Genomic DNA, 23,339 nt, shown 5'->3' with positions numbered 1-23,339 from the left:
CGTTTACTGCGATCCCAAATACGCCCGAATCTAGTTCCGCCTCTAGTATGGAGGCTACCGACGCGGATTCCTCCTCGCCGAGGGAGGAATCTCGCCGCGTCTGGCCATGTTCGTGCAGCTTTCTGGATGGGCTGTGTAGGCGGTACGGAATCAGCGGGCGGAAGCTAAAGTCCTACTCGCTGTTTTCGCTCCTGCTCAAGTCGGAGACGCTCTACCTGCTCTACACATGCTACGTCGGCCTGCTGGCCGCGTCGCACCCGCACGCGGACCCATCGCATCCTGTCAAATGCGGAACGTGGCTTCCGCTCTTTTGGCTCCTGAAGCCGTTGATCGCGGCAGTCGCCGACTCTGTGGACACTATAATGCAGTATACTTCCGGATTCTATGGGTGGGTGCTATCGTGCGTGGATTCTAATGCGCCAAGAGGCGCTCGCAAGCGTGGATTCCTGGACGCCCTGACGGAGTTCCACCGCCGCAGCAACCTGGTTCTGGTGCTATCGCAGCTCGGAGTTGTGATACTGATGCCGGCGATCATGGTTTACGCCTACCTGCACCCCCTTGGAGAGGGTTGCGGCCCCTCGCTGGTTGCCGTGCTCTCCCTCTGCCAGATTGCGGCGGCCGCAGTCAGCGAGGGCGCGTTCTGCCGCTACGCGCAGTGCAACGACGAGATGAACGAGGTGCAGTTCTCCTCCCTCCGGCTGCTGTTCATGACTGGGTACGGCGTGTGGAACATGCTGAGCATCGTCATGCCCTACCCGAGGACCTCGGACTTCTGGGCGTCGTTCCTGGCGCTGGTGAACGTGCTGCCGTGCTTCCTGGTGGGCAACGGTCTGTGCATTCTGTGGGTGCTGCTTTGCGACCCCGGGGGGTACGAGGAGGCCGTGGACATGTCGAAGAGGGCGGAGACCAAGTGGTCGCCCAAGGTTACCGTGGCGTTCGTCACCATGATGGTCATGGCGCTCTCCGTTCGCTACCCCTACGACTGCCTGGTACTGCGTCCCGCGGAGTACCCGTCGCTCACTTTGGTCACGCTGCTGGCGCTCAGCGTCGCGGTGAAGGTGCTGGTGAGCTGTCTGCTGTGGCGCTTCGTGGACCTCGATGGGATGATAACTATCGCAAAATTCGCTTTCCTCTGGAGCATGGTGCTGATGTGCGGCGGCCACCGGATCATGCCAGTTCCCACGGGGCAGTCGAGCCTGTGGTACGCCAGCCTGGTGGCCGCACTGGTGACCGCGCTCCAGCAGGTGCTGTTCACCTTCGGCCTCGTGCTAAGCATCCGCACCGCCCCTCGCGGCCTGGAGGCCACCATCACGTCGCTGACCGACCTCTGCGTGGACATTGTTGCCTTCATGTTCAAGGGCCAGCTGTCGCTGCGCCCCCTGGCTCTGAAGCTGCTGCGACACGAAGCTGCTGTGGACGTTGCCGTAGCCTTCTTCTGCCTCTACAACTTCTTCGTGCTATTCGGTAAGCCGCAGGTGGCCGCTCTGAAGCGGCGGTTCGAATTTGAGCCCCTGGAGTCGGCACGCGACGTGCTGCCGCTGCCGCTTCCCGTCACAGGCTTCCCGAGCGCGAACGAAGCCCTCACCAGCCAATCGCACATCGACATCGAGTCGAGCATTGTCGCAGCCCACGAGGCTATGAAGGGCGCGGACGTCGACAAGTCGCCCTGGGCGGACGAGAGCGAGTTGTCGGATGTGTAGGACCAGCGGCCCGGCTGTGCTGTCCAGCCGGCGCCAACCACAGTAAATACAGTCTACTCCCGAAAACAGATGGAGACACGCGTTAATTATTCGCTGCAATCGCTACTTAATAGTTGCCAGCGCTATTCCGTGGACGTGGCGACCTGCCGGGTCTCCACCGTCGATCCGAAGGCCGACGCGACGAGCGGCGACGGACCCGCATCGCACCCTGCTTCCAATCACGGTTCGTCGCTGACGATACGTGTCGCGGCGTTGCCCACGGAGAAGCAATCTGCCACAGTACGTTTGCTAATCGTGGTCAATGTGTACCGTACCATTAACGTCGTTGATGCGAGATGGCGTTACAATGCATTTGAACCCGCGGTTTGCCACGGCTTTACGTTACGACGCTTGTTGGGTGTCAAAGCACATCGTCGTGCAGGTCAAGCGGCGCAAATACGAAGGCGGCTTCACCATTTGGGAGAGCACCTGGTTCCTCGCTGCATTCCTCCATGAGGAAATGAAAACAAGGAGTGGCGGCTACGCCATCGACCTTGGTAGGCCTTTGCGTAACGTGGCGTCACTAGTGTCAGGTTGCGGCAATGGCATCTGCGGCATCATCGGGACGCAGCACAGGTACAAGGTCCTCTTCCAGGATCTCAACTGGGATGTGCTCGAGGAGTCGGTCATCCCGAACTGCATCCTAAACGCCACATCTATCTACGGAACCGTGTCCGCTGGCCGTGGACAAAAGCAGGGACCGCGTGGACAACAGGCTGGCAGCCCACCGTATCGCAACAGTAGCGCTGCGGTAACACGCAACGAGGGCGCAACCACTGAGGAAGGTAAAAACGAAGGTAGGTCAAGAACACAATTGTGTCTTTCACCAAATGTCAGAAGGGGCAGCACGAAAAGCGGGCCCGGAAAAAGACGACCCTCCCTCTACCGAAACGGATGGTGGAAACGGCGAAACCGACTTCGGCGGGAAGCTGGATGTGGAAAAGGGGAGCAATTACCACTTCGGCACCTTCATAGGCGACAGCCTGCACGGCACCTCTGTATCTAAAGAGGCACACGCCGTCCCGCTAACTGACGACCGTCGGCACGAACTGGAGTTCGAGCTCATCGCATGCTGCTGGGAGGACATGGCCGACCTTTGCACTGGCGTCCTGGCCGCTCGTAAGGCTGCGTGCGACATTATCTTCGCGAGTGAATGCCTCTACCGCACGGAGAGCTACCCGGCTATTGCCGCCGTGCTGAGGTCGTTCCTGAGGCCGGCGCATGGCGTTGCCTTCATCGCCACGAAGCGGTTCTACTTCGGGCTGGATGGCGGCACGTTTGAGTTCATTACTTTCATCAACGGCACGTCGGAGGGCGCGCCGCCGGATCTAAAGGCGTCGATACGCAAGTCTCACACACCGCACGGCAGCACCAACGTCATCGACATCATCGAGGTCCGCATGACCGGTGATCACAGTTAAGCAGTTATAAAACGCTCTTATGCGCTATTTTGTTGGTCAAGACATCAAGGATTCTAAACGCGCAGCGCGCTAAATTGCCGCACGTACGACGCGACATCGACGTTAGACATGACTAATGTGACGTGTGTTACACTGCGTTTCTGAGCCGTAGGTGCCGTGTGCTGCGACACGCTCATGATCCTCAGCCGCCAGACGTGATGTGTGGCAGTAAAGGGGCGTGGTTTGTACGTACGAGACCCATGTGAACTGCACTTCCCCACACATCCCCGATTCATGACTGTCGGCTCCCGCCTGCTTGTCAACGTCACTAGGCGATACTCAGTTTCGGCTACACGCGTCTAGGGTGTGCTAAGAAACAGCTCCGCCGGTCGGAGAGATCCCATAGTTACGCGGGGCGGGAGACATCCGCAGCCACGACCTCCGATCCTCCCCGCGGCGCACGGCCAACAGGGAGATTTTGCGTGTCAACCTTTATAGGAGGCAGGTGCGTGTTGGTCGTGCGGTTGAGCGCGGTTGTTGCCCGTGTGACGCGCTTATGTCCCCAGGCCAACGGAGCTCCCGGTGTACCGTTGCTGCCACCGCCTGAGGCCATACGTAGTTTAGGCCCGGCGTTTGTGTTGTCGCGCTCACCGTGCTGCTGTGAGGTGCGTGTACACTGGCATCGCGTGGTTAATCGGTTCACCCGTTTTACCTCGGCTGTTCAGTGCCTCTCTGCCGGAAAGTGCTGCTCACCATCTCCGCAGCTGGATTGCAGTCGCCGTGAGAGAATATCCAATAGTTGTTCTTCAATAGGCTCGAGTCTGCTGCGTTGTCTTGCTGAGGTCTGCCTTTGGGAAACGCCTGACCACCTCGCGGAGGCCAATGTAAGTCTGACTCAATATTCTTGCGTAATTGTGGTGATGTAGTTGTGCTATTTATGCGTTACTTAGACATTTAAGGTACGGCTGTTTATCCAGGAGTTGTGTAATCGCCGCCCAAGTGTTGTCGGAGGGCTGGGATCTTTAGGTGTCATCGTTTTCAGTCTTGTTGTCCCGTTGCATGAGGATGGTGGATGTTCCGTCTAATGCGAGGAGGGTGTCCTCGCAAAAGCGCGGCCGTGGTGGCGGTGCACCACGTCGGCCCGCTGACCGTAGGTCCAAAGAACCTGCGGCTGCTCCGTCTGGAAAGGCTGCGCCTGTTCAGCCACCTGCGCCCGCTGTGGAGCGCTCGGATAGCGCACCCGCGCCGACTTCGCTACCGGCCGCTGGAACTGGAATCACTACGGAGTGCTTCAACAACCTGCTGTCCAACTTCACGCAGGCGCTGACCGCATCCACCCCGCAGGCGGCAGTGGGAGACGGTCAGCAGACTCAGCTTCTGTGCGAGATGGGAAAGCTGTTTCTGTCCAGCATGATGACGTTCAACCAGATAATGCAGAACCATGCTGCTTCGTCCCTAGTGACCCCGCAGGCCGCTGCGCCCGCAAGCACCGAGCCGGCGGTTATCCCTGGTGGTGAGGTTCCGGAGTCATCCGCTGCGTCGTCAACGGCTGGCGCTTTCAAGAAGCAGGAACCTCGTGTCGCAGGCAAAGGCGCGACCCGCCCGCAGAGGACGAATGCAAAGCCCTCCGTAAAGCCGGCGCGCCGCGATTCGGAATCCAGCGGCACTGCTAAAGCCACCAAAACAGGCGTGGACGGATCCGAAGCGGAGGTGTCAGGCGATGCAACCCACCCTTCAGTGGACGCTACATCCGGCAATGCAGCATCTGTCGATGGACAAAAGCCACACCGGAAGGAACAGTCATCCCGGCAGGGCGACAGCCGTCGGAGGGGCGACGCGACTCACCCGTGCGACAAGGCTCAGCATCCCGTTCCGCACAATAAACGCGCCGACGCCCTGTCTGGCGGCGATTCTAAACGCCCGTACGGAGCGCAGAAGGGCAACAGGCCCTCCGGAAAGCGGGACGACACCTCTACGCGTTATGGGTCGCACGCAGCCGGCAAAAATGTTGGACGTCGAGTTGGGCGTGCGGATGGAAACAAACACATGAGCGTTGCGACTGCAGTGCAATCGCCATCTGCTGTGGTAGCGGCTACTGATCAGGAGACCCCCAAGGTGGATTTCAACACCGCGCCCACGCCGATCAACGTCATCGAGGGAGCTGAGGGGGCCTACTTGGACGGTTTGGTCTCGGCTGAAGAGCAACTGAACTTCAGCATTTACCGTTTCGTCGACAGCTGCACCAACGCCAACGCAGCAGCCACTGAGCGCAAGGTCACGGTTGGCGTTGAGAACCCCGCCGGGTGGGTGGGGGAGCAGCCGGCCCGCGAGTGCACCACGCTGACGCAAACGACTGATGGCACCTGTTCCGACGCCTTCCCGTCCGGTGCAGTTCCCAACAGCATCGCTGAGTTCATGAGGGCCGCGTTCATGGGCGATTTGGAGCAGCTGAAAATGCAGAAGGATGTTGACGTCAGCCACGTGGACGACGTCGGCCGCAGTGCGCTGCATTACGCCAGTGCCGCCGGCTCGTCGGCGTGTGTGGAATACCTTTTGGCGAGTGGCGTCGACGTGAATCTGGCCGACCGCAAGGGTTGGACTGCGATCCACATCGCGGTGTCAAAGAACTTCACCGACGTTGCGAAAATTCTTGTCGATGCCGGCGCCAACATCTTCACGCTGCTGAAGCACAAGTGCGCTCCGGTTCGGCTGATGGACGTGTACTCGCCGGCCATACACTTCGCTGCCATCAAAGGCAACAAGGAAATAACGCAGTTACTGCTTGACCACGGCGCGACGCTGAACGACCTGGATTCGGCTAACATGACGCCGCTGCATTACGCCGCTTTCAGGGCCAACACGGACTACCTGCGCTTCGTGCTTGACAACGGGGCAGTTGTCAACGTGCGCGACGTCAACGGGCGGTCTCCGTTCCACGCTGCGGCGCTCTCTGGGCTGGTTGAAAACGTGAAGCTTATGGTTGAGCGCCAGCCGTTTTTGAATGAGGAGGATATCTGGTCCCTGACTCCGTACAAACTTGCCGAACTGCGTAAGCACGCGGACTTCGTGACCTACCTCCGGGAGACGTTGCACGTGTCCGAGGAGGACCCGGATGACATCAACCGCGTGCTCGCGTCGACCATTGCTGTGGCGCTGCAGGAGCCGAATGCCGACCAGATTTACCGCTGCGTGACGCGCATCGGCGCGGACCTTTCCAAAACCGTGTTCGATCTGACTATGCAGATTGAACGCAACGGCGGCGTGCTGACGGCCGACGGCAGCCGGAAACGCACCAGCGGCGGTATATTCTTCACGTGTCTGCGGGAGTTGTACCTCAACGACATTATCTCGAAGGATGATTACAACTATATCAGAGCGGCGGAAAACGAAAAGCGGATCGCTAACGCGAAAGATCGCCGCAACCTACTCAAAGCGCGTACATAATGTCTGCTAAGTTTTCATATACATCCGTGTCTTCTACGCGTGTTGTGGTGTTGCTGTATTGTCGTCTCGTGTGGCTCATTACGCCATAGTTGCCGCGGAGCCAACTAGACCAAAAAGCACGATGTTACTGCCGCTGCTTGCACTTTTATTTAATTGCGCGGTTGTGAGATGCCGGTGTGACGCCGAACTCGACTCCGCGGCGCGCTACGAGGCCCGCTACGGCACCCAACTCGCGCCTTCGCCCCCGGACGAGGAGTACGCCGAGCCCCTCGGCAGGCTCGCCTTCGGGAGCTGCCAGCAGTTCGATCTCGGTGACAACCGTATTTTTCCCGCGATATCGCGGGCACGTCCCGACCTGTTTTTGTACACGGGCGACATCGTCTACCCGGGTGGGTTCTCGCTGCACTTTTTTCTCACCTCGGCCAGACAACCACTGCGGCACGCCGGAATGCCTAAGGGGCTACTACACCGCCGCCCGCAACCACCCCGTTTATAGCGAGTTCAGGAGGCAGTTGCGGCGCATCGACGGCATCTACGACGACCACGACTTCGGCATGAACGATGGCCACGACAGCTTCCAGCACCGCGAGGCGTCGCAGCAGATTCTGCTGGACTTTCTGGAGAAACCGGCGGGGCACTACCGGCGACGTCGTGCGGGCGCGTACTTTTCAGCGGAGTATCGCAATCCGCACTGCCCCGTGCACCGGGTGAAGGTGATCGTGCTGGACATGAGGTACCACCGCAACAGCTTCTACTACTGTGCGTGCCACAACTGCCACTGGTACAAGCCTTGCATGCACCACTACATAGTGAGGCGGCTGTGGAACTACCTATCGGGTTTCGGCTGCAATCACGGCGGTGACACGCTGGGCCAGGAGCAGTGGCGGTGGCTGGAGGGCCAGTTGCACCAGTCGCAGGCTGAGACGCACGTGATAGTGTCCTCGACGCAAGTGTTCACCAAATTCCCGGTGGCAGAGAGCTGGGGGTTGCTGCCCGATGCGAAGGAGAGACTGACGCAGCTGCTGCTCGCCACCAAGCCCAAGAATCCCATCTTCATCTCGGGCGACGTGCACTGGGGCGGAATCCTTGAAGCCGACGTAGGTTCCCCAAGACACTAGCCGGTTATCACGCTCCGCAGGGCATTGTGGAAGTCACCTCCAGCAGCCTCACGCACTCCATGTATGTGGAGTTCGCCAAGATACAACCCGTCGTGTCCTTCGTTCTCCAATGGCTTAACCTGCCCATCTACGGCTACAACAACTTCGGCATCATCGATTTCGAGCACGACGACAGATGCGGTAGGCGTTTCTAAACAGCGGTTAACGTGCGCCAGAGCGGTTGAGTCGCCACATCAAGCTCATGGACGACGAAGGGAAGGTGGTTATGGATACCTTCCACGACGGCTACGAAGACCCGATGGAACCCTACCGGGGCGTCGATCAGAAAGCGACGACGTTCCTACGCAACACCCGGATCGTCCACTGTACTAGCTTGCTGTGGAAGGTGGCGTTGATATCTACCATCGCTGCGACAGTGTACTGCGCATTCGTCGTTGCGATATCTATACTCCGACGTCTGTTTAAGCGCCGGCACGCCAAGAAGGATAATTAAAATGCCCACGGGATAAAGGTCGACCGGCAACCGGTTGTCCGTACAACGTGTACGTGCGGCATTCCATTTTTCAACTCAAGCAGTTTGTAAAACATCGTCGCATCACTGTAGCCATTCGCAGGCAGTCTCAATAGTGAGCTACATGAACTAGAACGTGTATTAGGCCGGTGCCGGTAAGCCGTTTTTCACTCGGATTCGCCGCCGGTGACGCCTGCACAGTATTGTGCGCTTCGCGATAATTGTCAGACGTTATGTGCCGCCACGCATCGAAGCGATTACTGCGCTAGGCACTGAATACGGCGGTCGCAACGACGGCGCCGGGAAAACCACTAGACGGCAGCATAACTGGCTCCAGCAACGCAAGGCGATAATAGTTCCACCGCAACAACAATTACCGCACCGTATTACACCGCAAAATGCAATAATTGGTTTAACGCATTCGTGGCGGGATTTGGGCCAACACCCGACCTCGTATGCTCGAAGCCCTTCCGCACGCGTGTGTCGCGCCGACCCTGGTATTCGTTACATGTAGACCATAGCGGTTAAGATGACGAATTTGGGCGGCGTGTCAGTATTATGCCTCTGTCTGGCGCAGGCTGTTGCGTCCTTGACGCAGTACGAGGAGCGTTACGGATCGCAGCTGCGCCGCCTCCCGGCGGACGAGATTGTCGAGGAGCCTTTGAACAAGCTCGCCTTCGGCAGCTGCCAGAAGATAGAGCTCAACCCCAAACGCATCTATGATGCCATTACGCGTTACGACCCCGACATGTTCTTGTATACGGGGGATATTGTCTACGCTCGTAGGTTGCACGCTGGGCGTCGGCATCTCATTCAGCCAACGGATGCTGCGAGCCGCACTGCTTGAAACATGAGTACAACCGTCTGAACGCGTCGCCGGTCTATCGCGATTTCGCGGCCTCCATGAAGCGGATGGACGGCATATACGATGACCACGATCTGGGTAAATTGAGCACTCAGTGGAGCTGCCATTGCTGCAGGCATCAACGACGGCCACATTAAGTACGAACATCGTGAATTCAGCCAGGAGTACCTGCTGGACTTCTTTAATAAGCCGGCAGATCACTACCGGAGGAAGCGCACTGGCTCCTACTTCTCCATGCTCTTCCGCGACCCGGAGCAGCCTAAGCGTGCCGTCAAGCTGATAGTGCTCGACGTGCGATACCACCGTGACTGCTACTACTACTGCTCATGCCACACGTGCCTGTGGAGACGGATGCACTTCAATAAGTACTTCTTCGCGAGAACGATCAACTACCTGTTCGGGTTAGTCGCCACACCGAACTACGAGTTGCTTGTACACAACCTCTAGCGCGGGGTTTTTGGACGTTGGTGCACCATCTCGTATGGTTTCATGCGCACCAGGCCGTGCTTGGGATGCGTTTTTACGTTTATGGGTGACAGTGCTGTTTCCGTGCGTTAGCTGCAGGCTAACGTGGCCCTCGAGGTCCGCTTGTATTGGCGTTACGTGACCTGACGCTCACTTGCGCGCAGGTTCGGCTGCAACCACCCTGGAGACACGCTGGGTGCGGAACAGTGGCGCTGGCTGGAGGGGCAGCTGCACGACTCCGAGGCTGAGGCGCATGTGATTGTGTCGTCAATACAGGTTTTCACGCGCTACCCCATCACCGAGAGCTGGGGGCTGCTGCCCGATGCAAAGGACAGGCTTCTGCAGCTGCTGCTCACCACCAAGCCCAAGAATCCCATTTTCCTCTCGGGCGACGTGCACTGGGGTGAGCTAAATGAGAAAGACGTAAGTTGCCCAAAAAGCGCTACGACGCCGCACAGGGAGTTGTCGAGGTCACATCAAGCAGCCTCACGCACTCGTTCCTGGAACAAAACAAGTCGCCGTACCGCCCGTTCGCCCTGGCCTTGTACATGTTCAAGCGCAACACGTTCATGTACAACAACTTCGGAGGCCTCGAGTTCGAATACGACGCTAAAGCAGGTAGGTTCGCTTGTCTATCGAAGCTGACCACTCGAAGACGCGCTGAAATGGAGCGCCAAGCTCTTCGACAAGGATGGGCAAACAGTTCGCCACTTCGCCAACGACCCTGCGCGAGACCCCCTGTCCATCTACCGCAACGTCGAAAGCAAGAGCAGAACGTTTTTCAAAATGGATCGCATGGTGAAGTGCCGGAGTATAGTGTGGAAACTGGTCCTGATTTACGTCTTTCTCTGTGTGCTGTCCTGGATGGTGCTCACACCCTATATCGCGTTGCGTGCCGTTCACCGCCGTGTATTCGGTACACGGAAGCGCAAAACAAATTAATTCCACGTGACTCAAATTCGCGCGCTGTATCGCAATGGAAGAAGAGGAGCTGAGGAAGAAGACACTCGTCGAGCTGCGAGCCATGTTGTCCGAGCGCAACATGAAAACCACCGGCAAAAAGGTACTGAATTTTCTCGCACCATAAATTTCGTCAAGGAGGAGCTCATTAACCGGTTGCTCGGAGAGGAGAAGGAGGAATCTACTGGTGCGTCCTCCTCTAACTTGACGGTGATGGGACGCCATCCAGAGACGAAGGCTCTGGCCGAGGTTGAGCTTGAAGAGACGAATGAAAATGTAGAAGATGATGAAGCCGTGAAGAAGGCCGGTGGAAACTCCAGTCCTGACTCTCCAAGTAGCCCAGACGGCGTGAGCATCCGGGCCAGCCCTTCCAGTCCCACCAAAACCGGCTCACCTAAAGAGGTGGCGAAGGAGGAGCCAAAGCACGTAGCGGCAGGAGGTTAGTGCTTGATCCACGTGATATGGCTCACATCTGCGCAGCCTCGATGCCCAGCGAGATTGGTGCGCTCACCATGGAGGAACGCATGGCGCTGCGCGCCAAGAGGTTCAACATCACCACGAGTGACGCGAAACCCGCGGAAAAACGGTCACAGAGCTCCGACGGGCGGCAGAAAAGACGGCGGGGTTCGCGTGGCGGCATGACGCAGGCCGAGCGCACCAAGCGTCGTCTGGAGCGGATGATAAAGGTACGCCACTTTCCGCCAAACTGACTCATTTTCTTTGCAGCGCGACGGGGTAAAGGGGGAGGTGCCGCTGGACGACGATGAGCGTGCGCGGAGACAGAAACGTTTGGAACGATTTGGCGCAGCGTAGCGGGGACCGCCAAGTTTACACATGGTTAAACTGTTTAATTGACCTATACCGGAAGGAGGGTACCAGGGATCTCCTCACACAGCTTATCGCAAGGCAATTGGTGGCAGGCGATGATGACAACTCGTGTCATGCTTTCACCTGATGTGCTTACCATGATTATATTTTTACTGTCTGAGCCACACAAGCCGACGCTGCTAACTGCCAAAGATAACTCGTAATTAATAGCAATGTGTTTGTGGTAAACATGGACAATGTGTATTCCGGGGGGCCGTAAGGGCGGCAGGTCGGACTGGTTCCGTTTGCACATACATGGCGTGAGCGGCTCGGGATCGCAGCGTCTTAGTACAACATGGAAGGCTTGGTGTCGAGCTGCAATTTGGAGTTGAAGCGGCTCTCGAACTGCTCGGGGATCGGCCTCTCCACCCAGTCGTCCTCGTCGACGTTGCCGCTCGTGTTGCGGTTCACGTTCACGTTCATGTCGCCCGACTTGCACGACGCGAACATGATGTACTCCGCGTTCGCGCTCGTGATCCAGAACCCGACCTGCTGGCACTTGTCGATGGAAGCCGAAGGCAGGCTGCTCTTAACGCGGATCTTAATGCCAGTGCAATCAGTGAGCTCCAGACCGGAAATGGAGGAGTGCATATCGACATCCACGTTGTTGCAGGTGACGATCGAGAGGGAGACGATCTTGTCGGGAATGATGAGCTTCACGTGGTCGCATTCGCAGACCTGCACGGACTGGGTGCGGGTAGCACGTGAAAGGTCGAGAGTCGTGTCCCGCTGGTTGGCGATCGTCCAGACGTCTCCCAATAGCTCGAATGTGGGTTCTGTAGAGAATGAGTCGCCGCGCATCAGTACCAACCGCCAGTAATGTGTCGCTGCGTGCCCATCCTGCTGGGCAGGCTTATCATTGCGGAGTTCTCGCCGTCAGAAGCCATCGAGTCAGGAGATTAAATTATAGTTAAAACACAACACAAATGTTCAGTAGATACGGGTACAAAAGAGCATGCCGTATTGCCACGGTCGACTTTACACATTCCACACGTACGGACCCGCTCCCTCCGGGCGCTTGTGTGAAGAGCGGGTTTGTCGATGTCTACATCGTCAGACCGTCTAGAACGCTGTATCCGCCAGCATTTCGTGTTAGGCCGCAAGGCATCTGCGTATTTAACATCATGCGCCGTCTTCCTGGTCTGCTGCGGCTACGATCGGCATCTGTAAACGGCATTGCGGTCACGCTATAATAAAGCTATTCATCTAAAACTACGCAGCAGCGCCAGAGCCGTTGAAGCTTTCCTGCTAACAACCGTTTGACATTGGAAACCACTACAAGTTTAAATACATTAGCTTTGAACACTGTTCTACTCGCTATAAGGCAGCTAAACACAGTCAGCTGTGTGGCAGTACGGGCTCACTGAGCCACCAAGGGCTCGGTTTCTGTCACCTCGGGCAGCACGCTGTTGCGGTCGTTTTCGCGGTTGAAGTAGCCGCGAATGCGTTCCTTGGCGGCGGCGACGCAGGGTGGCGGGTACTTAAAGGTGCAGATGCCAATAGCAGCGGAGATCAACAACACCACTCCAACGATGATGACGGCGCGGTTCCTTTTGAAGAACGATCCAGAGGATGAGGTTTCCGCAACTTCATCCTGCTGCAGCATGGCCGCCTTAGCGTCCTGGACGCCTTCCACGGCAGGCTGGACATTGTTGTTAAGGTGGTTGTTGCACTTTTTAGCGGTCATGCGGTGGCGGATGGGCACGTAGCTGGTGGGTTCGGAGTCGAGGAACTCGGTGTTGGTAGCTTCCGCATCTTCAAGCTCCTCATCGATGCCGGAGCTGAGCTCGTCGGCGGGGTTCTCATCCTCTTCAGCTTCCATGAAGGAGGCGTCGAAGTCGAACATGTCGTCATCATCGGCCTCCAGGAAGGACTCGCCGTTGAATTCATCCTCCTCGTCGCGCTCCTCCAAAAACGAAAAGTCGGACTCGTCGGAGAACTCACCGTCGGCGGACTCCAAGAGGTCAGGCGCTCCGGCGAGGTCGAGCAGCGACATGGTCGTCAAGGCGTCATCGTCGGGGATCTCGTACAGGCTGCTGTCATCGCCCCGCTCGTAGGTGTTGTCGAGCTCGCTCTCGAGAAAGTAGCTGTAAGGTGTAGATTCCTCGTTCTGCATGGCCAGCGCACCAGAGCCAGCTGACTCCTCTATTGCGTACACATCGGCGACAGAGAGCAGCCAGAGCGCTAGCACGCCAGAACATACGCCTGTCTTCATCTTTCCAGCAGCTCTAACCCAGACAATGGTCGTAACGTTCGGATTGCAGGTGCACCTTCCACCAAGAAGTATACGATGATCCCTTCCTCAAATACACACTGTTTTGGGCGTGCACTGCGGTATTTTACGGCAACTTCACGGTCGAAGACTGTGCGCTGTCTCGATCTCGCGGCAAGGCAGGTGCACCTCCGTTACCTCCAACGCGTACCAGACACACATCTCCTACCGAGCTACAGAGCAGCTGCTTTATCCCACACATAGTGCTCCTTTAGTGCACTTGGCTGCGGCACTCGTTGTGCGCGGTCTGATCCGCCGCCAGCTACCGTCAAAGGTTGACGGATGTGTGAGCCAGAAATGTCTAGCCGGCACTTCCCCCGGTCCAATACCTGCCATTGACCATATTACTGCATTATTCACATATGTGCGTCTGTTTCGACGCAAAAGCGCCGATTACAGACGACACATTATGGTATTTGCCGGTGGTGTCTAATGCTGTGCCCACCAGCCGGCGAACACTGCAGCGCTGTCGTGATTAACGGCCGGTCACGTTTCTGATACATACTGTGTAGTTGATATGTGTCTATCGCATACGAAATCGCTTGTTCGGATGTGTACTGCTGGCATGTTGAGGCAATCAAGCGCCGGTGTCGCGGGCACACAGTATAACAGTTATCAGAATGATTAACCGCATTAGCACTAGCAACAGTCCTGTTGGGACGTCTTGTACGTTAATCTGCCGCCACTTCGCGGCATTCCGAAGGCGTAAGGTGAACGCGCTGCCTCTCTCCAGCCAGGCGGGAAAGCCGCAAGGCGACGACGCCTATGACCCGCCCATCCCACCGAGGTATGCAGTAGTAGTCGTGATGTTACTCATATCCTGCTTAGCTTCATTCCGTGTGACGCCACATCGTATCAGCGCGGATGGAAGCCAGTGCAGGGAGATCCCGTCCCAGGTTACGAGGTGCCTACCCGTTTCCGCATTGGCATGAGGCAGCATACATCAGCGGACAAGAAAAATGCGGTGACGTATAGTCGCGACACAGAATTCGGACAGACGTACACTGATTTCTCGGGATTGAGGTTTCCAACGCTGGACACTGCGGAGAACACGAACTACTGGAAGGACACCGGACTGAACCGCCTGCTGCCGCGCATATTCCCCATCAAGCTACCGATGAAGAGGAAGATAGACCCTCTCATGCGCGAGTATATGTTCTTTTTGCACAATCTGGATCCGGGGAGGTTCACAATTCCGCGAATCGCGGAGCGCTACGGGTTCAAAGAAAGCACGGTGCGAGAGGTGGTCAGAGAGTTCAGCCTGCTCAATTTCATTTTATACAACAAGCTGTGCGATCCGAGGGATAAGCGGATAACGTTGGAAGAGGCGAGGTTACAGCTGAAGGAGCAGGCCTATCGGGACAATATTGGTAAGCTCTTAAGACAGATACATAACACACAACCAGGATACGTCCACGTCTCTGACGAAGCTGATGAAGAAGAGAACGAGTTCCAAGGTTTGTGGTGATGCCAACGAAACGTCATTGCTGCAGGTTTCGGGAGCACGGCGGATTGGGTCTATCGGCAGTCAGTGCAAGTTGAGGGGCTCTCAGCATTCCCACTGCCATCCACCAGGTAAACCATGGTGTACTTCTATCTGAATGTTTCTAGGGACCCCATGCCTAAGCGTGTCGACGTCGACTTAACAGTAAAGCACACCAAAAACGTCAAAGTGATTAACTGGATCGATCCTAGCGATAAGGTGGTATTTTAAGAGCAACAATGCATTCCTTTGTTTTCATCAGTATGGTGTTGCTGAGGCGCTCTTTGTCTCATGTTGTCCCTTCCAGGAGGCTACTGTTTTGCGTTGAATCTGACATCGGTGAAGGACACAAAGGTTGCTAGGTCTGATTGTGCAGTATTTGGCGGATGGTTGCTTGCAGGTGCATTGCATATCGTGGAAATCGCATCTCCGTGGTTCGCAGTCACAAGGTTTACGGTTGTAACAACTGTGACCAACCCCTGCGGCTACGGCCAAGCGGCTTCTTTTAATTTTCATCTCAAAGACATTATAATGTTGCTTTTCGAGACATTGGCGAGATTGTATAGTCGTGAACCGCATTCGAGGCTCTCTCACGGTTTGCAATTGTTATGCTGAACTTCAACTACACCACGCACGTCCACCGTATCCATGTTCTTGTGACTCTACTAGGTCTCGGCATCCACAGTATTCCATCAGTTACCTTCGTGATGTACCTGCTAACGATCGAGCTGTTGCTCCGGTAGAAGATGGTTGGCTCTGCTCGGCTACGCTCATAGGCTGGCAGCGAGAAAATTCTCATTTAGGAAGAGCGGCGATTGGTCAATGTCAAAAATTGTATGTGATTGCTCGAATTACGTGTTTGCAAATATTATAATTTTTCAAGTAGACAGTGGAGACATTCGCTCTATTTACTGTTGGAGAGTGAAGACAATCTCCTTCCCAGGCTGACACCCAGTTAAAAACTATCGGACGTCCCCGTTCATCCATGTTAAAAATCAATCGTGGTCATACTTTTTCTTCATGAATTACATTCACAGGATGAAGGCGGCGAAAAAAATCTTCTTCCTCAATATTTGTTGTCGATACTAAAACGAAGTCGATGACCATGAGGAAAATTAGAATCCTGAGGGCTGTATGCGCATTATGCGCAATCGGATTGCATTCAATCGGTCATATTCATGCGTCTGATAATAGTTTGGGAATAGGAAATGACTTATTCGTCAGGTACGCTCTCGTAACGCAACTGATGGATGTGGATCAATCGGCATCAAGCTATATTGAATGTCCACGCCGAGTTAAAGACACCGAATATGTATGGCATCCTCAACCAACGTCTGACACATTACCCGATATAAAAGCCTACGTGGTTGAAGACGGCAAATTTCATTCCACTCCTCTTTCGGAAGTTATTATAAGCGAAAGTCGAATTCCCTACATTTCGTTGCACATAAATGAGACGGAATCAAAACTATACATCGACTTACATATTGCTGAGGTATTCGCCATCACGAAGCGACGCCTGGTTTTCATTTGTGGACCACGAAATCTGGTTTTAACTGACACGTTGCAACACCAGCTTTATCAACTCAATGGCTCCACTCTCAAGGGATCGTTTCCTTGGGACGTTAACACGACATTGACTCAGGAAATTATGAAAATAGGAACGGGGTTGGCAATGTTCTCCTTGCTCACAGGGCGATTCCAGACGCTGCTTCAAGGCTGCGGCAGCCGTCCGTCACCACTGTTCCTTCCGAGTAACGACGTAACTGTAGACCGCTCCACTGGCGTGACTTCCTGTGTGGTGGACCCTATGTCACCATTACGCATTGGTTTTGTTTGCGAAGGTCGAATTGAACCGAAGGGTTGTATGAAATCATTACTGGATGAGCATGGCAGAGTTGTGACCGTAACTGAGCCTCATTTATATTGGAATGTCGCGAAAAATGCACATTGGGTAGCAGCTATGTTTTTTCATACAGTAGCATTACCACCCATTAAAGGCGAATGCAGATGTGTCGACCCAAAAACAGGCAATACAAAAGCCAGGATAGAAGTACGTTCAAGGACTGACTACGTTTGTGACATTGCCAGAAAGATCTTCCGTAACCGTCACCGCCCAATCCGTGGCCCTTGGTGTTCGGTGGTACTTCATCCAGGCAGTACATTGACCATAAAGTTACCGATGCAAAGCGTTTCTTCGACTTCTACAAACGAGCGTTCGGATGAGGACCTCCGCATGGATGTAGAGGAAGATGTTTCGAGTATTTCATTCTCACAACTTTCGTCAGTATATGAATACGAAAGCGAATTTCTGCCCACTAACGTAGCTACGATGAGGCAGCAGAGTGTGTCTTATGACAACACCTACGATGAAAAATTGTATCACAATGCCCTCGTTGGTGACGCCATTGATATAGACGTATCCCAAATTTCACGTGGGGAGGTAAAATTGAAGTACCATCGGGACAAACCTCTCACTTTACGACGCGGATTAAACTCATTCTATTATCATTGGACTTTGGTGTCTAGAAACGACAATGTTCCCGACATGATACGCGCCATTGTGAATGTCTCTTTTGCGCTGACGCACAACTATGCGATGCTTGGTAGCGACGTGCATACGCAAAGTTTGTTCGATCCATCGATAAGCCAGTATCATTGTTCAGTTCAAACCATGGGAAATGGAATAGGGCGTGTTTACGAATGTCTGTACCAAGACGTTGCACATGTAACTGATGTTGGGATTCACTGCGGGTCGGAGGAGGAATTGTTTCCCAACAATTGTGAAGCCACAGCATACGATCTCTACTCCAATAAGATTGTTTTATTTCCCGGATCGGTGCGGAATGCAACGCTTTTTCCTATTCGGGGGTTCCAGCTGTTTAAGGTCGACTTCGAACAGAATGAATCCGTCAGCCTTGCCTGCTTATGTGTCGACAAAAGGGGCTATGAGATATCTAGGATGATTATGGAGTCAAACCAGTATATATATCGTAGTTGCGATGTAAAACAAGAAGAGCCATCTAATAGCTGGTTTCCCTTCCGATTAATTCCATGGAGTGAGTTCCAGTTACTTGACCAGAACAGATCATCGATACCAGTTTTATTGAATAACGTAACCAAAAAGTTCATTACACTAAACGTGGGTACCCAGTTGGCCATCACCTGTGCCGGCAGCCCCGGCGATCTGAACGTTGCGGGCAATCTAGATGTCAACCCTATGTGGCTACCAATTGATGCTGAAGAATTCCATTATGCAGTGAGACTGACGCTACATGGGCATGAGCTTGTTCGAACGTTACACAGAGATGTAATAGGTGGTACTGTGGACGCTTTCCTTGTGAGTCAGATACATCTATTAACTGATTTTTACGTTCAATTGGTAATAGATTCGCGCAGAGGGGGCATTATTATATCTAAGCATCCAGACGACACAGCATATGTACCACTGACATTTGTATGCGGTAAAACGCCAAATATATCGGAAATATCCATGGTGCCTCGTAGCAGGTATAATGTTACCATTCCGCATGGTACATTACGACTGGCACCGTACACGTGGCACGTCGTTGAAGTCAACGTGGAGACCACTGATCCCTATATGCAAGGTTGCGGTGTTACGTACGATTCAGATGAGCTGTTCAAGCCTGCGACTCCCCAACTATACGACTCTTACAGACAAGAAATCGGCTGCAAAATCGACATTCAATCTGCTAAAGAAGCGGCGTTCTACTGCCCAGCACCGTACGTCCTGGACCCACCTGACTGCTTCAACCAAGTGTTAGTGGAGGGTGAAGTGAAGAACTTAAGTGACATCAGCGAGTCTCTGGCAGCGTCACATTCCAACCACTTCGTTATCCTGAAATTCCACAGTGGATCTATTGGACCTGTAGAAACGTTGCGCAAGACTCCGCCACTTGAATGCCGCTGCGTGACCATCAAGGGCATCGTCCTGTCTACCATACATATCGAGAACTACTACGCAAAATGATGAATAACTGAGGTGTGTCAACGTGTCGGTAAAATTTAATCAATGGCTTATCATTGTTTATTTAACAGTTCATTTCTTAAATGTGGCCAGTGTCTATATTAGTTGTGCAATAATTAGTGAGGTGATCGATTCAACAACATGCTTTGTTAATGAGTTGTGTATGAAATAATACACGTACCTATTGGTGAATTGCGTCTTGAGTGCCACTACCCTTTTGGTGTTCACCTTGCACTGCCGAAATGATGATGTATCACACCGCCGCTCGCATCTTTGCTGTCGGATAAAATATCGATAATGTCATTACGCTATTACGATGTATAGTGCATTGCATTTTGTACTGTACATAAGTAAGCCGAATAATAGTTATCATAAACCAGCGTGCCTGTGCTTACGGTGTAACACCTGTCTAATGGCACATAAAGATAGCTTCGTGTAATTCTAATTCTTAACAGCGTACCCAATACGATTACCTATAAATCTAGAATGAGGCAACCTGGAATCTGACGTGTGCTACCTTCGAGGTATCGACGGACTCTTTCACATAGCGCATAGCTCGTGTGACGGTCTGGTAAAAGATGCAGTTAAATAATGTTATGATGTTAAAAATACATAAAAGTATTAACATATAGGAAATGCAGCCAACTTGTGCCATGTCAATAACATTTCTTAATCCTTACTTTCACAATGAAACCGACCTCAATTGACAGGCGATGCAGGTCTTTATGTCGCAATTCGCAACTACAAACATTGCTTACAGTAGCGTGCACAATGGGTCTAACACGGGTAATACCCTATCCCAAGCGATACGTTTCTATAGTCATCTGATGTTAGATGTGGTTGAACGCATGACACAACGCACCTAATGCGTAAGAAACACATATCATATTTGTCTCAGGAATAGCGGAGGTTCGTCCGGGTTTTGTCATGTACTACAGTCGCAATCAACTACACTGCGTGGAAATTGTTGCGTGGGTTCGTCATATTTCGTCTATTAGGCCCGTAACAAGCTGGGTGAGACACAAGCTGACAGTCACAACTTACAAATTTTGAAGCAGTTGATTCATATATATGGTTAACGTAGTGCATATATTCGACTACCTCCACGTGCTAATATAAAGTCAAACTGGCAGCGAAATGAGTCGCCGTAACTACAGTCCGCTGAGATGCAGGTGGGCCCATACTACGAGGGACTCTCAACAAGCAAACGGCAGCAAGTGTTGCCAAGCACACCAATATTGGTAAATATGCAAAATGCGTGAATTTTTTAGGCTGTCTGACGGGCATCGTCGCGGTACTAAAGCTTGGAAGGAAAAATCTCCACACCGAAGCCGGATTGCGGCGGTGCTGATTACAATAGTCTTTGCATAGCTATGTATTGTAAGACTCAATTTACACATAGATTCGTACGCGTACACAATGTGGCACCAAACACGGTATTGCACTGGATTCCGTAGTATGCCGTGATGACGACTCATAAGATAAGTGACTTGCAGAGAAAGTGCCTTATGTGTTTTTGAATGTAGCCTTCGACGGCCGTAAAAACCGAAAAAAACGCAATTCACAGCGGATTGCCATGGCAGGAAGTCACCAATGGCAGCCCACGACAAGACTCCAACCGACAGTGGCGGCATACAAGTGGAGCGAAATCGATTATATCAATCACGTAAAACAGTACAAGAAATGGTCGCATTCCTTATTATGTCACCTCCGTTCTCAGAAGTAACTCATATCTCCAGGCGCTCCAGGCTGTATATACTATTACTCGAAAACCATACTCATATTGAAAACACTTGTACATCACACAATTTTTGTCCAACATGTCTGGCTTCAATATAAGGCATTTGGGCTAAAAGGTGTTTACGCCAATGACTCGCGCTATGACACTGCATGCCACACTAATTGTCTATAACTGGCTGCGATGTGGCACTTGGGTGGCCATTGCGCTGTATAATTATATCTGTTTGACAAATATATAGGATTTTAAACTTTACTACGGAGCGTGTGTATAAGAAGGATTCGGCACTGTTGTGCTGATCTGCCCTAAATACACAGCTGTTTAAGTACGTGTGCCGCTTCATAAACTACCGTGAATATTGGCGAATAGTCTACAGGATATTTGTAATCGCCTATTGTAAAGCGTCAGTGCAAAATGGCGTATCATTCGTTGAGCGAGGCCCCCCGCAACGTCAAGGAGTGCATTGACTGGTTGATGGCCCTCAAGGGAACTGATGCTGAAAGCAACATTGCTGCTTTGGGCGCTGCACTACACGATTTCCTTGCGGACAAGCCTGTAGGGCTGACAGTTTTGCCTGCTCTCGAGAACGTTAAACTTATATCTAGAGAGTTTCTGGAGAAACCGGAACTTAAGGACCAATGGTGCGTTGTAAGGGTGCTGGATAAGTTCAAAGAACCTATGGATAAAAACCCAAACGTATTCTATAAGTTCTTTGGCACCGTTGGCGAAAGCGATTATCAGAATGTTGTACAGACTCATGGTGTAGATGCTGAAGCCATGACAGCTAAGATAACTCAAGTTGTGGACAATTGTGAGATGTTCTTGAATTATGTCAGAGACGGCGAGTATTATACTCCTTCTTACAGTTCAGCTGCGACCTGGGAAACATCGTGCTCGCAAGACCCGGAAGCTTGCGCAGTGGTCTTCGTGGGGTTTGCACCCATGTTATACACGGGACTACTATCTCTTTTGGAATCGTCTATAGTTGCTTGCTTCAAATGGCCGCCGTTTAGTGCGGATAAGCCTATGGGAGAGGTATTGAAAGCCGTTGGTTTTGAAGAGCCAGGATGCCGCTCCGGCATAAAAGCCTCAAATGTCCTCAGAGCTTTTAAATATCTCGATGAAGAAGTGTTCGCCTCACTCTACGACCTCGCCGGATTCTGGGCTTTCTATTGAGCGGGGATTGCAACTAAGCTGTTGAAGAAGTTAGGCACAAGCAGAGTGAGTCCGGATCCCGGGTGAGCAGTCATCACACGCAAACTCCCTGGGCGTTTCAAATGAGTCAAAAGTCGTGGACTCCAACTCAATGTATACAAACTTCGTGGATTGGATTCCTTCTGTCGAATCAGGTGACTAACTTTCTCAGCGTCTCTTCAATCGTATTCGTGACGCATTCTCACACATTGCTATTCAGCGTTACACGCGCCCATCTTCGTATACCCAATGCGTGTTGTGTGGGGAGTCGCAGTTCATGAAAATGCGCTCTACAGTTCTTCACAAAAAATCGGGTGGATGAGCGATCAATCGGGCTTCGAATAGCATAGTAGCGTAGCAGTTGTAGGAATGCGGGGCGCTTGCACAATGCGAGTTCCGGTGGCCCCTGCAGATTGTATCACTTCCCAACTTAATCTTTTATTATACTTAGTCTCTCAAGGATACATGACATCATGTGATACCAGCGATGGGAAAACTAGAGTTATCTGTATTGGGGCGTGATGCCTCCTCGTGCTCTCTGTACATCCGGCGCGCGCCGCGTATCCTAAAGCAGCTGCAAACTGCAATTCACGTGGTACAGCGGAGTGTATGCGTTAGACCGATGCAACAGCACTACGTGGCAACGCCAACAGCGTTATGTTGTACACTGCTCTACGAAAATTTTCGCATAAGCCAAAACTGGATGCATAACGCGGGGTACACGTGTATTGGTGGGCACATCTTTGGGGGATATAACTAACGTTGCATTGTGTTAGGTCTACTGTCACCATATACACGCAATGGTGCCTATGCTAAATATATGCACTGATTTGTGAAACGTGACCATTGTTATATTTAAGACGGTGACAATTATTCCACATCTTCAAATTCTGGTCCCTAGATGGGAACAACCACAGGAGTAGTTTATCCAGACTAAGTAAACAATTGAAATTATATAAACCTACAGCTATAGCGCGGAAGGAACCGCACAACCGTCGTGCGCTGCCGAACATCAATCTGATATGCAGTAACCTAAAAATTAAGCCAAAGTTAACTAAAATCTCAAGTGTAATTAAGTGCGGATTACCACATGGTGAAGGCAATGACCAAGGTAAAAAGCAGGTCCATAGTGCTGAAGCTCTCGGAGTTCATATTCTTACTGTTCTCGATGAACGCACTGATATTATCATCCAGGATGCGACGTGAGACCAGTCACGACATTGGGCATCTTTACATGCCATATAACGATTTCAAAATCCCTCCCTTGCCAAATTTATAAATTTGATCTATTATTG

General features: G+C 52.8%; 11 protein-coding genes across 11 annotated transcripts; 9 read left to right on the top strand and 2 right to left on the bottom strand.

Moving 5' to 3' along the window:
• Positions 1-47: 47 nt before the first annotated feature.
• On the top strand, positions 48-1,700 carry BBBOND_0207550 (hypothetical protein, conserved; the record flags this gene model as incomplete). The annotated part of the gene is made up of 1 exon (XM_012912332.1): positions 48-1,700. The coding sequence occupies one exon, from the start codon at positions 48-50 to the stop codon at positions 1,698-1,700; it is 1,653 nt and encodes a 550-aa protein (XP_012767786.1).
• Positions 1,701-1,769: 69 nt separating this feature from the next.
• BBBOND_0207540 (hypothetical protein, conserved) lies at positions 1,770-3,160 on the top strand (the record flags this gene model as incomplete). Its single annotated transcript, XM_012912331.1, has 3 exons — positions 1,770-1,979; positions 2,122-2,536; positions 2,580-3,160. The coding sequence occupies 3 exons, from the start codon at positions 1,770-1,772 to the stop codon at positions 3,158-3,160; spliced, it is 1,206 nt and encodes a 401-aa protein (XP_012767785.1).
• Positions 3,161-4,204: 1,044 nt separating this feature from the next.
• BBBOND_0207530 (ankyrin repeat domain containing protein, putative) lies at positions 4,205-6,583 on the top strand (the record flags this gene model as incomplete). The annotated part of the gene is made up of 1 exon (XM_012912330.1): positions 4,205-6,583. The coding sequence occupies one exon, from the start codon at positions 4,205-4,207 to the stop codon at positions 6,581-6,583; it is 2,379 nt and encodes a 792-aa protein (XP_012767784.1).
• Positions 6,584-6,704: 121 nt separating this feature from the next.
• On the top strand, positions 6,705-8,194 carry BBBOND_0207520 (membrane protein, putative; the record flags this gene model as incomplete). Its single annotated transcript, XM_012912329.1, has 4 exons — positions 6,705-6,972; positions 7,010-7,680; positions 7,722-7,881; positions 7,917-8,194. 4 exons carry the CDS (start codon positions 6,705-6,707, stop codon positions 8,192-8,194), a joined length of 1,377 nt encoding a protein of 458 aa, XP_012767783.1.
• Positions 8,195-8,741: 547 nt separating this feature from the next.
• BBBOND_0207510 (membrane protein, putative) lies at positions 8,742-10,484 on the top strand (the record flags this gene model as incomplete). Its single annotated transcript, XM_012912328.1, has 6 exons — positions 8,742-8,994; positions 9,030-9,155; positions 9,193-9,478; positions 9,707-9,965; positions 10,001-10,160; positions 10,198-10,484. 6 exons carry the CDS (start codon positions 8,742-8,744, stop codon positions 10,482-10,484), a joined length of 1,371 nt encoding a protein of 456 aa, XP_012767782.1.
• Positions 10,485-10,518: 34 nt separating this feature from the next.
• On the top strand, positions 10,519-11,315 carry BBBOND_0207500 (hypothetical protein; the record flags this gene model as incomplete). Its single annotated transcript, XM_012912327.1, has 4 exons — positions 10,519-10,605; positions 10,641-10,941; positions 10,983-11,188; positions 11,229-11,315. The coding sequence occupies 4 exons, from the start codon at positions 10,519-10,521 to the stop codon at positions 11,313-11,315; spliced, it is 681 nt and encodes a 226-aa protein (XP_012767781.1).
• A 339-nt stretch (positions 11,316-11,654) lies between these two features.
• BBBOND_0207490 (C-terminal domain of adenylylcyclase associated domain containing protein,putative) lies at positions 11,655-12,256 on the bottom strand (the record flags this gene model as incomplete). Its single annotated transcript, XM_012912326.1, has 2 exons — positions 11,655-12,145; positions 12,181-12,256. The coding sequence occupies 2 exons, from the start codon at positions 12,254-12,256 to the stop codon at positions 11,655-11,657; spliced, it is 567 nt and encodes a 188-aa protein (XP_012767780.1).
• Positions 12,257-12,729: 473 nt separating this feature from the next.
• BBBOND_0207480 (membrane protein, putative) lies at positions 12,730-13,584 on the bottom strand (the record flags this gene model as incomplete). Its single annotated transcript, XM_012912325.1, has 1 exon — positions 12,730-13,584. The coding sequence occupies one exon, from the start codon at positions 13,582-13,584 to the stop codon at positions 12,730-12,732; it is 855 nt and encodes a 284-aa protein (XP_012767779.1).
• Positions 13,585-14,261: 677 nt separating this feature from the next.
• On the top strand, positions 14,262-15,355 carry BBBOND_0207470 (hypothetical protein, conserved; the record flags this gene model as incomplete). The annotated part of the gene is made up of 4 exons (XM_012912324.1): positions 14,262-14,428; positions 14,470-15,098; positions 15,135-15,216; positions 15,253-15,355. The coding sequence occupies 4 exons, from the start codon at positions 14,262-14,264 to the stop codon at positions 15,353-15,355; spliced, it is 981 nt and encodes a 326-aa protein (XP_012767778.1).
• Positions 15,356-16,229: 874 nt separating this feature from the next.
• On the top strand, positions 16,230-19,115 carry BBBOND_0207460 (hypothetical protein; the record flags this gene model as incomplete). The annotated part of the gene is made up of 1 exon (XM_012912323.1): positions 16,230-19,115. One exon carries the CDS (start codon positions 16,230-16,232, stop codon positions 19,113-19,115), a length of 2,886 nt encoding a protein of 961 aa, XP_012767777.1.
• Positions 19,116-21,264: 2,149 nt separating this feature from the next.
• On the top strand, positions 21,265-22,026 carry BBBOND_0207450 (hypothetical protein; the record flags this gene model as incomplete). Its single annotated transcript, XM_012912322.1, has 1 exon — positions 21,265-22,026. The coding sequence occupies one exon, from the start codon at positions 21,265-21,267 to the stop codon at positions 22,024-22,026; it is 762 nt and encodes a 253-aa protein (XP_012767776.1).
• Positions 22,027-23,339: the final 1,313 nt, after the last annotated feature.

The sequence above is a fragment of the Babesia bigemina genome, assembly GCF_000981445.1.
Source record: "Babesia bigemina genome assembly Bbig001, chromosome : II".
NCBI lineage: Eukaryota > Apicomplexa > Aconoidasida > Piroplasmida > Babesiidae > Babesia > Babesia bigemina.
Note: the sequence above shows the minus strand (reverse complement) of the source record. Positions and strands in the feature narration are given on the sequence as shown.